Source organism: Pagrus major, chromosome 4, assembly GCF_040436345.1.
Source record: "Pagrus major chromosome 4, Pma_NU_1.0".
In the NCBI taxonomy this organism is placed as follows: domain Eukaryota; kingdom Metazoa; phylum Chordata; class Actinopteri; order Spariformes; family Sparidae; genus Pagrus; species Pagrus major.
In genome coordinates this window covers 34,793,647-34,806,404 of record NC_133218.1, presented here as the reverse complement: position 1 = coordinate 34,806,404, position 12,758 = coordinate 34,793,647, and the positions used below count along the sequence as shown (strand labels likewise).

Below are 12,758 nucleotides of genomic sequence, written 5' to 3'. Positions count from 1 at the left end.
TTTGTGCATGGAGTCTAGCTGCTTCATACTCTTCTTTGCTTGCCTGTAAATTACTTTCCACTCTTTCGTTGTTGTTGTGGATACGTGCGAATACATTTAGTATTGATATCGACGCAAAAACAGTCATCATTACGGAGCACTCTGTAGCCTCCTACCCAGGTGCTGCCCCTTGCCGAAACCATGCAGAGTATTTCCAGCATGTTTGAACACGTCTGACATGGACAATGTCCTGTTGTGTGCTGCATGTATGAACAAGCAAATGTGGACAATATCCTGATCTGATTCTCTGGATATTGTCTGGAGTTCATATGTGAAAGGGGTTAAGAAAGTGGCCACTGAGTGTGCGTCACACAGAAACCACTTGGACTGTGAAATGTAAATAGCACATGAGTATGTTATTGCCATATTGTATTGAAATAAGTATGGAAATCAAGAATTAAGGTGCATCAAGATGCCTTGAGAATTACATTAGAGATTCTCTGCTGTCTAGCATTTGGCTGTTTCTCTGATGGTGCAGAGAGGATTCATTGAGTTGGACAGTGTATGGAGACTAATGTGGCACATTAGGACCGCAGCAGTACCCTAATGTTTAGAGAAGCAGGATGTGGCTGGATGGTCAGGTTGAATCTCTAGCTTGGCTATGAAAATGTGCCAAATGAAAAACTCCCTCCTCTCCCTCAACAACTACTTGAATAAAGCACTTAACTCCCCTTCACTACCAGTGCAGCTGCCCAGAAGTGTGAATGAGTGAGTGATTGTGTAACTGTTTGAATATGAAGGAGGACATCGCTGAAATAGACACAAAAATAGAAAATGCAATACTTTCCCTTGAAAAGAAAAGAGGACAGGCTAGAAATGCATCTATCAAACACCATCAGGCGCATGTTTAAAAAAGCTAATGATGCTCCTCTGTCATGAAATTGTCTTGCCTCTCTCTGCAGAGAGGTCAGAGGCCACTGTGGGCTATAGAACAGTAGCCCTGGAGCTGGTAGTGCTTCAGTTTTGAATTTTAAAAATTCTTCAACAGAATGGATATGCCTGCTGACATGAAGACTTGAACACAAGTCTATTCACTGAGTTACGGTCTCCCTGCTAAATAAACTACCCTGCTGCACGAATGACACAAATCATCTCTATAAGCTTTGTTTGAAAACTGAATAGAAGAAAATGACTGAAAGGACTGGGGGAGAAAATGGTGGTTAAAACAATGTAGCTGTCAGAGTGTAGAGAGTGTAATCACACTTCCGACTGTGACAGGAAAAGGCAGGTATTCATTGACTTCGGCTGATCGTCTACATGCTGTTGATTTTGGCATGATGGTAGGTAGCAGAGCAGTCAGTCAGGCTGGCATTTCATATAGTGAACTGACAGCCCCTGTCACCGGAGATTATATTACTTTCCCCTGTTGGAAAAACCATCTTAACCTTCCTTCTATTGTGTTGCTGCTGACTCTCTGACACACTCCCTTTCTCTTGTGTTTGTGCTGGTACATAAAGGTCTTTTACTCTCACACAGTCCTTTGAAATGGCACCATCCCTCCTGTGTGTGTACATGTGTGCACTGACACACTGCACCTTTTCTATTCATTTAAGTTACCACTAGATTGTAAATTATGACATTAAATATGCAGAATTCACTTACTCGCTCATCCCCTCATCCATCCTTGGACATACCATCACTCACTCCTTCTGTTCCTCTTTCAACTGAGCTGTCTAACCACACACACAGTTGCCAGGGGTACGGAAGAGTTAAGAGAAAATGCTGGGATGGAGCTTGTATAATGCTGTTGTTAAATGCAAAGGAGGAGCATGGTGCCTGTTAGAGGGTAGCTACCGGTGTCAGAAAGTCACTGTCAACTTATATAACTCCTCTGCAATCGACAGCAGATGAAGAGCAACACTGAGAGGAAAACTGGCTGTGCCTGTATTCAAAGTGCCACTTGTGGCACGAGTGTCAGGCCCTGATTGGATGGAGTGGTGATATTAAACAGCCTGTTGTTTAGGTTCTTTAAATTATATCTAAATACACTGGGTCTTTATGTTTCTAAGAGCTGTGAGAGGATATTTGTGGAGTTGATTTGTCATTTCACACGTTATTCATTTTTCAGCCCCTGCAGCTTTGACCGCTGTCTCTGTTGTCGATAATTGCTTATAATCATGATGATCTGTTAGATGAGGCATTCTTTACTTTTGAGCTTAATGTTAGATAGCATAAACTACAGCTTATTTTTCATATGAAAACAGTGTTTAAAGCAATCAGAAATTTGCCCTGGTGACGTTACTCGAGGATTAACACATTTTGGTGTAAAGGAAAAATAAACATACAACACATACACTCCAAAAGAGTACATCTGGTTTCATGTGATTGTTGTTGAGTCCTCTGTGTCTTGATTGTAGCGCCTATCTATATAGAATAATTGTTCTTTTTCCACCTACAAAAAAGGTTTTGTCAAGTCTCACAGCAGCATAGGGAGTAGAAAGTGCTTCTGTTGAGATCTGGCCTTTTCCAATGCTGCCATGGTAACCAGAAAGCTCAACATACAATGCAGAGATGTCCTTCTCTGAGCAGAGATCTATTAACATTGACTTTGTGCATCTGTCTCACTCTTGAGCGCTCTTTTAACCCTGTGTTTTCTCTCGTGCTCTCCCCCCGACTTCAACTCTCTCCCACTTAAACAAAGACAATCACACAAGTGCACACATAGACAACCACAGTTGTTGCTTGCATTTAAATTTACACACACACAGATTTTCACACAAACATAGACACACACATGAAAATATGCCTCCTCGCGCTCTTGTGCACAAATGCACAATCTTTGTCCCTCGTGCTTACTTCTCACTGTACTGTAACTCAATCAGGAAGATGGTGGCCTGGTGCAAACAGGACATGATGCAGAGACAGATGTGAAGAAAAGCCTCAATGCTCTGGCTGGATATGAGTGGCTTTCAGGAGCATCTTATATTCCTCTAAGACCACAGGTTTTCTTTCAGAGAGCAGATTAATTCAACATAAACACGAGCATTAAACTACTGATTAAAAAGGATAAGCAAGTGTGCCAGCATTTTGATTAATATGACAAAACAAAATAACATACCGACCATACTTACCATACACCCAAGGATAGCTAACAAAGAGCAACAGTTGTCTGTTACTCTGGCAATATGCTGCTGCATGTTTTCTTTTGTATGTTTTTGGAGTCACCTTCAAATTCTGGCCACATTACCAGAGAAATTACACCTTTAAATCCTGTGGTCTTATTTAAGGGTGTAGCTCGTTGTGTTGTAAAGCAAATACCCTGTTTCAGTCCATGATGGTGAAGGTCTACTCACGACTATTTTTTTGACACTTCCCCACTTGATGATGCATTACATAGTTTTTGCTACTGATGTTCCTGCTCATAAGGCAACAACTGCATGGTCCCTATGTCACACGGCAAGTTGCTTGAAGCTTTTAATAAAGTTGACTCATACTAGTAACCGTGAGATGACTTATGCATAATTTATAGTACTTTATGAAATCCCCTTGCATGCACTGCAAATGTTTGTACATTTTCCAAGAAATAATGACGTGTTACTGTAATAAAATGTGTTTATTTTCATCTTTCTCCCTCCTGCTGGAGCAGAGTGCACTGCAACACTGTGCCTTTGTGAGCGTGGTGAGCGGCAGCCTGTGTGTCTTTCTGGCCGTGTTTGTGCTGGTGTGTACAGAGATGCTCTCACAGAGATGGAGGCGTCTGCTGGGCCTGATTGTATGGGCCACACACCTCACTATGGGCTACACCTTCATCTTCAGCGGCCCCATCATCCTGCCTTGGGACCAGGTAACCTCAGCCTCCAGCATGGTTTAAGGTTATATTTTTTTTCGCAAGTGACATTTATAGTATGATCCTTCAGGTCTAAGCTGTAATTCTTAAATGTTTCCAATCACTCATATTTAGAAGACAGATCATTTAAAAAAAAAACATTGGTTAATCAAATGAAGGTCTAAAGTGTGTTATACAGTAGGTATTCCTTGTAACTGACCACCTCTTTCTCTCAAGTATTCTCCAAGATGTTTGATATGTATGACCATACTTTTAATGCACCAGATTAATCAAAATGAGTGAAAAATACCTTTATGTTTCCAGGTGCCTTTCTTCCTCTTCATCATCTTCACCGTTTACACCATGCTGCCATTCCAGTTGTGGTACGCTGTGGTGCTGAGCGTCATCTCCTCACTGTCCCACATCATGGTCCTCACACTGCACCTCACCTTTTATAGCCATCATACCCCTCTTGACCTTGCCAACCAGGTAAAACCAGTTGGATAAAGACTAGTAAAAGTGGATAAAGTGCTAATGTGTCAGTCTGCTGCTGTGTGTTGAAGACTTCAAGCCAAAATGGGTTATTTAAAGCCAATTCTATCTCCTTAATGAAGCTGTAGCTCTTTTTTTTGTGTGTAAATATATTTGATCGTTCAATCCTCAGTTTAACTAGAGTTTGATCAGAATTTAGTCAATGATCAGCCGCTATAACTTTACTATAAAACCAAGACTTACTGTGTGTCTCCAACACTGAAATTTTGGGAGATAATACTGACTGTATTTGAACTTATCACCAGGAATAAAATGTGGTCAGTTAATTAATTAAATATAGCATGGTACAAAAATTTAACCTTGACTACTGAATGATTTGTATTTCATTGGAAGACTTTGAACATGGTTCTAAATGCTAAATGCTAATGCTAAAATGAGGACAGTTTTTATATATAGTGTTTCAGGGTCAGCTACAGAAAGAATAAAAAAGAAAAGCAATTTACAGAGTATATGGGTTAATTCTCAAGTCCCGGTCCAGCAGGGACAGATACAGTACATGCATGTGTATGTGTGTGTCTGTTTCCATTTGAGCTCTAACATCTGCTACTGTGTCTATTTCTGTAGCTGCTGTCCAATGCAGTGGTGTTTCTTTGTGGCAGTGTGGTGGGAGCCTTTCATAAGGTCCTGATGGAGAAAACCCTCAGGCAGACCTTTCAAGACACCTTGAGGTGCCTGAGCATGCGGATGAAGCTGGAGATAGAAAAGAGACAACAGGTTAGTGTAACACACCGGCCACCGTAACAGTCCACATTGTTCACATTGAGAAAGTTATGGTAACAATGATCAATATATGTATTAAGAAACAGAATTACACTTTATAAGATAAAAGAGAAATAGATCAAAATAAGTCAAAATGTTAATAGTGGAAAATAAGCACAGTCTGTATGTCTGTCTTCAGGATTTAATGGATGCCACCCATTGCTTAGTTGGTTGAATTAGGCCCACACTACATCCATACACACTCTCATCAAGTAATGATCCATTACATGATCCATTATTTATTAAAAAATAGCATTTTTCCTGTATATTCTAAGCCGGTCTCAATGAGCACTTTAACTACTTTGCCTATACAGCATCTTATAGTAGCATTACTGAATGGAGACAAACATTGCAGACATTACAGATGAGAATAGCTGGTCAGTCATTGTTATAGCCAAACTCCTGTAATATTATTTAATCTTTAAACTTTGCTTTTGGCTGCCCCCATGTTGACTCTCTCTCATGGATGTTTTCATAGCGACTAACAAATCCTTCTGAAATTAGATTTTCCTGTGATGGCTTTTAAATTAGATGCATCTGTGCTGACTTGGTTTGACTTCAGAGGCATTTTTTAACACATTTTTCCTTTTGTCATTTGTTATGACTGTTGCTTGGTAAGAGGACATAAAACTTGCTGACAGGGAAGCGGTTGCGTTGCCAAGCAGGACAGAAAGGAATGATATAATCGTTAACATTTAAACCTCCTGTTGTATTTGAATTGGGGCTGAGAAAAGGGAGCCTTGTGCACAGAAGTTAGCCAAAGAGCACAGGGACATAATAGCGTGGTGGGGCGAGCTCCAAAATGGTTTCAAATGGGGAACCAATGAGAAACTCACATTGTGTTCCCACATTAATTTTGGCAGCCCAGTGTGTTGATGTTTCTTGGCAGGGTGCGAAAGACGTCAAAAGTGTCTTTTTAAACTGCGTCACATAAACACTCCCCTTTTGAAACCAATACTAATGAAATTCTCTGGAACTCTGCTGACACTTCCACACCTACTGCTTTCCCATAAATCAAAGGAAATGTGTGTTATTTAGTGAGAACAAATGCATACAGTGAAAGATGTCATATACAAAAGTAATTTATTTAAATATAAAAGACTAAAGGATAACATTTACAACAGCACTATACCATGTAACACATCCTACTGCTGTTCACCTTTATCTATTTACAGGCCAGTTTCTGATCTGTGAGTTTTCCTGTTTCAGACTCTGAGGAAATTAAGAGTCATTTGAACCCTGTTCCCGCTCCCATGTTTGTGTTGTCATAACCATATTTAAAAAAAGAAAAAAAGATTAAATTAAATTAAATTTTAAAGTTTTAAATTTTGGTTTGTCTGAATCGAAATGTCAATTTCAATTTATATATTTATTTTAGTTTTTTGAAAAATGTATTAAAAAGTGAAATGCTGGAATGTTTTGTATAACCTTTCAAATTAATTAAAGGTGCATTTTCTTTATTTGGAGTCCTTGTACTGCCTGGAGAATGTCCAGAAACACTCCAGGGAAATAAAAGGCTCATGACGGTGCACACAAAGGCCACATGGAAAATTCTGACATGTTAAAGCAAAATCTGATTAAAAATAATCTGAACTTTTGCTGTTATCCAAGGCACCGTGTCTGACCACAAATGTCAGAGGCGACGTAACACGTCTTGCATAACATAAAGTGTGGTAGAGGTAGCATCGTACCAAAGGTGTGGTGGTGTTTTTCGGCACTCTTGACTTGCAAAAGAAAATAGACAGGTCCATGAACGGAGCAAAATACAGGAGATTCTTCAGGAGTTATTTGTAGTTTATTAGATTGTGGAAACAATCTGTGTTCCATCAGGACAATGACCCTGAGTGTCCAGCCAAATGAGCACTGGAATGGCTTCAAAACAAGAATGTGAATGTCCTCAAGTGGCCCGACTGAAGACCAGAACTAAATCCCTTTGAAATTGAACTTAACTGTTCACACGCACTCCAACACACCTCATTTCACCTGACCCATCTTATGGAATTATAAAAGAAATAGTAGGAAAAAGAAATAAATTGAATCCCAACTTTACTAGGTAAATTACAGATTGACTCACAGGGTTGTTGAATTCCTGTTGAAATTTGTACTCTTAATACTCTCATGAAATAATCTCCATTTACATCTACTTGTACTTTCTAAAGAACTCTGCGATGACCTCATTAAAGAGCATTTCAAAGATGAATTTAACAAGCCTCGACTCAGCCGCCTGGTTCAGATGATCTAACCTCTGATGGGAGGGATTAATCATTTCCTGTCTTAATCAAACCCCTTGAACTTTGAACACTCTTCAAGCCTCCGGCGATTACTACTCGCTGAGTCAAGAATAATCTTGCACTTTGTCATGTTTATCATCATTTGGCTATGATGGCAGAATGGTGATATGGCATATTACAGTGTAGTGTTTGAATTAATTTGTTACCACTGCACTTTTAAACCTGTACGTGGGTGATGAAACAGTCCTGAAGCACTAAAATGGCCATAACAGGTACAGATTGGTGCTAGTACCGTGGTCTAACTACAGTAGCGACTAGAAGAAGAGATGGGCACAGGTGAAATAAACTCAAATTCCTTCACTATTAATTAGATCAAATGAAAAACTTGAAACTGACAGATGCTTGGGACAAAAGTTCACAGCTGTATATTAAAGAGTAAAAGAGTGAGACGATGATAAGGCGAATCTAGGAGTCTGAGCTCATATATATAATGTGCTTGCATGCATGTGTGGCTGTTCTGGGTTTTACTACTCCTCACTGTGCACATTGTGTGTGACAGCCAAATAAACCTAATTTCCTGGCTCACCTTAATTGCAGTTATGTAACTGTGTGTGTGCATGTATGTGTGTGTGATTTCGTAGGAGAACCTGCTGCAGTCGGTGCTGCCTGTCTACATCTCCATGAAGATGAAGCTCGCAATCATGGAGCGCTTGCAAGACTGTAAAGACAAAGAAGAGCAGCAGCGACTCGTCAAAGATAACAACTTCCACAGTCTTTATGTCAAGAGGCACGAGAATGTCAGGTACAACCACAAACGACCTTAAAATACACGGGACAGCCATAGATTTTCATTAATTAGACTTTGTTATAAAGGCTCACCTCATCATGGAAGCCTGATTATTCTGGTCAAAGGTCTGGTTGAAAAGCCTGTATTATTGATCACCCATCAGGACCTGTTGATGGCATTCATGTGTCCTTCTATCACTGGACTTATATATTGACTTTTCCCCATTAGAATTTTATAAAGTAACGTGTCTGTGGCCTGAACCTGTCCTTCTCACAACAGGTAAAAGGAGACAGGTTCTGGGACCAGGATCAAACACTAAATTTGGGAAAATTTAACTGTAATCAGTTCATTTCAGGGTTATGACTTAAAACTAGTGAAACAGACTCATGAAAAAACTGTATTTTTAACAGCAACTTTATTGAGACTTTATTGTATATCGACTTTACCGCTGTCTCTAATCTGGAAGGAGAAAAATCAGTGTAGGTTTTTGAACTATTATATTTTTTAAGCTCGCTATGCTTCAAAACTAAAACTGTCTCTTTAATCGGACTGATTTTATTTCTCCATCTGTTTCCTTTATCTGTATTCTCAATCTTATAAATCCTCAGTCCACAGCAAAGCTCATATTTCTGCCTTTTCTATGCACAAAACTTGGATGGATGAGGTTAAAAGGCAAAAAATAAAATAAGTCCACACACAATGCAGATTTCCTCGACCGCTTCTCGTAACGATGGAGATTAGTATATGTGTTTGTTTTCAGAGCAGTGACCCAGTTACAGCTCTTTGTTTTACGAGGGGTTTCATTAATTTAGCAAGTGCTGACAGATATCGGGTCAGCTTAAACCGAACCTTGGCAGATGGCTCACTGGCTGATTTTTTTTTCCTGATAAATGTAGGTAAGCTTCAGCGTCTGACGTACCTAAATAAAGGAATTGCATTAAAGTGTATCTTAAGAAGAAAAGGTTAGTTGTTTAATCTTTGCCTCAGTATTTTTTATTGCAAATGTTAGGGATTCCACTTTTGATTGGGTTAACTGAAAGGTGTAAGCTGGGATGAAATTCAGTTGAAATTGCAGCATAGATTGCAAAAAAACTACAGACAATGGGTAGGCTGTTAATATCCACTCTATTGTTTATTAAGGTAATCTCATCTTTCGTAATGTAATGACACCTAAATGTTGGTCTGTGCTAATAAAGAGTTCATTGTGAAGGCATCAGCCATGTTCATTTAGGGCCACAGTGAGAAGGTGTCGAATGATAGGCTGCGCCCCTGACCTATCCCTATAATTACCCCAGTCAGACCAGTTATTAGCTGTGTTGTGTGTCTCATGAAGCACCTGGCCGTTTTCAGTCAGCCGGTGGAACAGTGTCCAGTCAGGTGCAGTATCTGTGTCCCTCTGCTGGTCAGCAGACTTGTTCTCAGGCCAGGCTGCAACTTCTAACCAGCCAATGATGGTAATCAGCCCGGGCTTAATGTGGTGCATTACAAGTGAAATGAATGTTGCAGCTTACATGTAGAGTGTCACACCCACATATCTATGGGTATTTGTGATGGTGTTTACCATTTATGTAAATGGTTTGAAATGATGTGAACCCTTGTTTTACATGGATTTCTTTGATAGTTACATCAGATTGCAGCGAAATGTGAGATACAGCGGTGAGTCCCTATTAACTGGCATCTCAAAGTCAATATTTAATATATCCCATCGTGCTGTAATTTACGTGCACAGCATTCATCACAATAACAAACATGTCCTGTAGCTCACTCACATGAGCATGGTGTTCCCTGATGCCTACATTGCAATGGTTAGAGTTTCACTTCCCACTATGGACAACTATGCTAGGACAGGGAGGCAGGTCAGGCACTCTGTGTGGGTTGTGCTTTTGCCAAACTTCTAGCTGTTTTTTCTTGCTGTGTCGGGTCTTTCAGAGGTCAGATGAGATATCGGTGTCCCTCTGCGGTCTGCTGACCAGCAGCGTCAATTATGTCAAGGCTATGATTCAGCATTGAACCAGACAGGCCTTTTAATCAGTCACTGATCACGTCCACTATAGGTTAATGGGATGTGGGTCAGAGGCTTTTTGCCTGAAATCCTAAATGACAATTCAGGGGCCATAATGCTGATAATGGGTCATAATAATACCGACAGGGCTGCTTAGAGAAAATCAGGCCTAAATTTGGAGGACACAAATGGTTTAAGCTTTATGGGCCCTGGTATGCTCCACTCTACTCAACGCTGGTTGCATTCAGGTGCTCAGAAAGCCAGGAATGATCTCTTTGTATTTTTTTTTTGTGAATAGTCCAAACATGTAAATCACAATGATGACATAGTATTTACGCCTGGTACTTAAATGCAATCTGCATCCCAACAAGTTATCAAAATAAAGAAAAACACGTTAATGCACGGTGTAAATCAGGACGTAATCAGAGCTGTGCAGCTGATCTGCTGGGATATAATTTATCTAGTCACAGAGCAGCCTACAGGCGGTACTACAACATGCTGACAAACTGACACAATATTTTCTATTGCTTGATGTATTTGTCAAATTTAGAAAGAAGGGACAAATATTTATTTTTTCAGAGACAGCGTTTCACAAAGTTTGTAAAGTCTACCCTATCTCAACAACTCACAAACTCCATATTTTTTGAAGGCTTATATTTTCAGGGCTTATTTGCTGCCACTTCAATTTAATCACATGTAGTTTTTGCTCTGGAGGACAGAGATCCAATCTCAAAGAGGATAACGAGAAGGCATTAAAAATATAAATGCAGATCCTTAATTATCTGCATAACATATCTGGATACAGATCCCATTTTAATACCACGTGTAACTTGGGTGAGATAGTCAGAGGTTACATGGATATACTACAATTGCTCATCAGTTAGCTATTGTGTTAAAGTTGAGCGCCATAACTCCAACTTGAAAGCACCCTTCTGATATCTGTGGGGTCTCTTTTTGAGGTGAGGCGCTGAGTCGGGACTCCCGCTTTGTGGACTTTGAAAGATGCTAGAGTCACGGTGGTTTTACTAGATTATTTTGAGTATTTCATTTTAATGTGCGGAAATTAAAAAAGGAAAAATAGTTCAGTTAGTTAAAAAATATATTTATTCTTTATGTCACCAGTACAAATAACAATCATATTGCTTTGTTTGGGCTGTATTATTGTTTGTGTGTTAACCTCTCATTGTATAATTTCTTTCTTTCAGTATTCTCTATGCTGACATTGTTGGCTTCACTCGACTGGCCAGTGACTGTTCTCCCAAAGAGCTGGTTATTATGCTCAATGAATTGTTTGGCAAGTTTGACCAAATTGCCAAGGTGAGTCACCATTTAAGAATTTCTTTATGTCGATTACTACAAACACTGATCGCTAAGCTTAAGTATTTGACTGGTGATAATATTAATATTTGAGAAGTTCTATATATATTTCATCTCAACCTCAAACTGGATGGAAAATCTTGGCCTGGCAGTTGTACAAGGAAACACTCTCCTCTTATCAAACCATGACCAAGGCACTTAACCTCAGTAGAACAAGACCGCAGTTGTACTGAGTGGCTCCCATGTGAAGGCATGTGTACACTCATATATCCCTTCTATCTTATTTTTGGTTTATCCCCTCTTCTTTCTCATTCTTTGTAGGAAAACGAATGCATGAGAATCAAGATCCTTGGAGATTGCTACTACTGTGTGTCAGGGTTGCCGGTGTCTCTACCTAAACATGCCAAGAACTGCGTTAAAATGGGCCTGGACATGTGTGAAGCCATCAAGTGAGTTTGTGTCAATGCTGCTGAAACTTAGTGTCTCTCGATGTAACTCATACAAGAGATGTCATCAGCATGCTGGGTTTTGAGATGAATTGTGTAAATGTGTTATGAGCTATTTGTGGAAACTCAAAACAGTGAATTGTGTTCTGTATTTGTAATGGGTAATGGACTACATGGTGAGTCATTCTTAATCATGTCTTAAATTTAGGGGAGTAAAGTTTGTGTTGCTTGAATTGTACATTAATGGCAAGTAGTGCACATTTTGAAAGTGATGTGTCATTTTGAAGAATGTAGTAAGAAAGTCTGAGTGGGAGTGTTGACTCTGCTCTAGCAGATTAAGTTTTCTAACCAGGTGTTGAAACAGGACATGGATTTGCTGCCAAGGACAGAAGCTACTTTCCTGTACTATACCGCTAGAATTGAAAGGAGCCTTATCTCAGTAAAATCAAGAGGATATTTCTTTTGTTGAAATTGGTCAAAGACACATATGGAAAGGACATTAGACTGTTTATGCGCCTGTGTTTCTTATAAACAAAAACAGCCTTCATCAACAATGAGCTTTAGTATTGCTGTGAAACTCCTCCAGGCAGGTACGTGAGGCCACAGGGGTGGATATCAACATGAGAGTGGGCGTGCACTCGGGCAACGTGCTCTGCGGTGTGATCGGCCTTCGCAAGTGGCAGTTTGACGTGTGGTCGCATGATGTCACGCTGGCCAATCACATGGAGTCAGGAGGCCTTCCAGGGTGAGTGGTACTAGCTCTGTATCTCTTGTATGCACTGTGATGTAAGTAAAATTTACCAACATTATGTTATAATGTTTGTCCAGTCGTAAATTAACAAATTGAGTAACTGAATAA

The 12,758-nt window shown here is 39.8% G+C and overlaps 1 protein-coding gene across 3 annotated transcripts in view; it reads left to right on the top strand.

Annotated features, from left to right (window-relative positions):
• The window catches only part of adcy7 (adenylate cyclase 7), a 52,414-nt gene that overhangs the window by 26,443 nt on the left and 13,213 nt on the right, over positions 1 to 12,758 (top strand). For all 3 annotated transcript variants that reach the window (XR_012178740.1, XM_073464161.1, XM_073464160.1), the window contains exons 3-9: positions 3,626 to 3,823; positions 4,130 to 4,294; positions 4,922 to 5,071; positions 7,989 to 8,149; positions 11,342 to 11,453; positions 11,775 to 11,902; positions 12,486 to 12,644. Coding sequence is in view for 2 of the 3 variants with exons in the window: in XM_073464161.1 (XP_073320262.1) it covers positions 3,626 to 3,823; positions 4,130 to 4,294; positions 4,922 to 5,071; positions 7,989 to 8,149; positions 11,342 to 11,453; positions 11,775 to 11,902; positions 12,486 to 12,644 (1,073 nt within the window). In the remaining variant the exon portion in view is untranslated. The remainder of the gene's footprint in view (positions 1 to 3,625; positions 3,824 to 4,129; positions 4,295 to 4,921; positions 5,072 to 7,988; positions 8,150 to 11,341; positions 11,454 to 11,774; positions 11,903 to 12,485; positions 12,645 to 12,758) is intronic.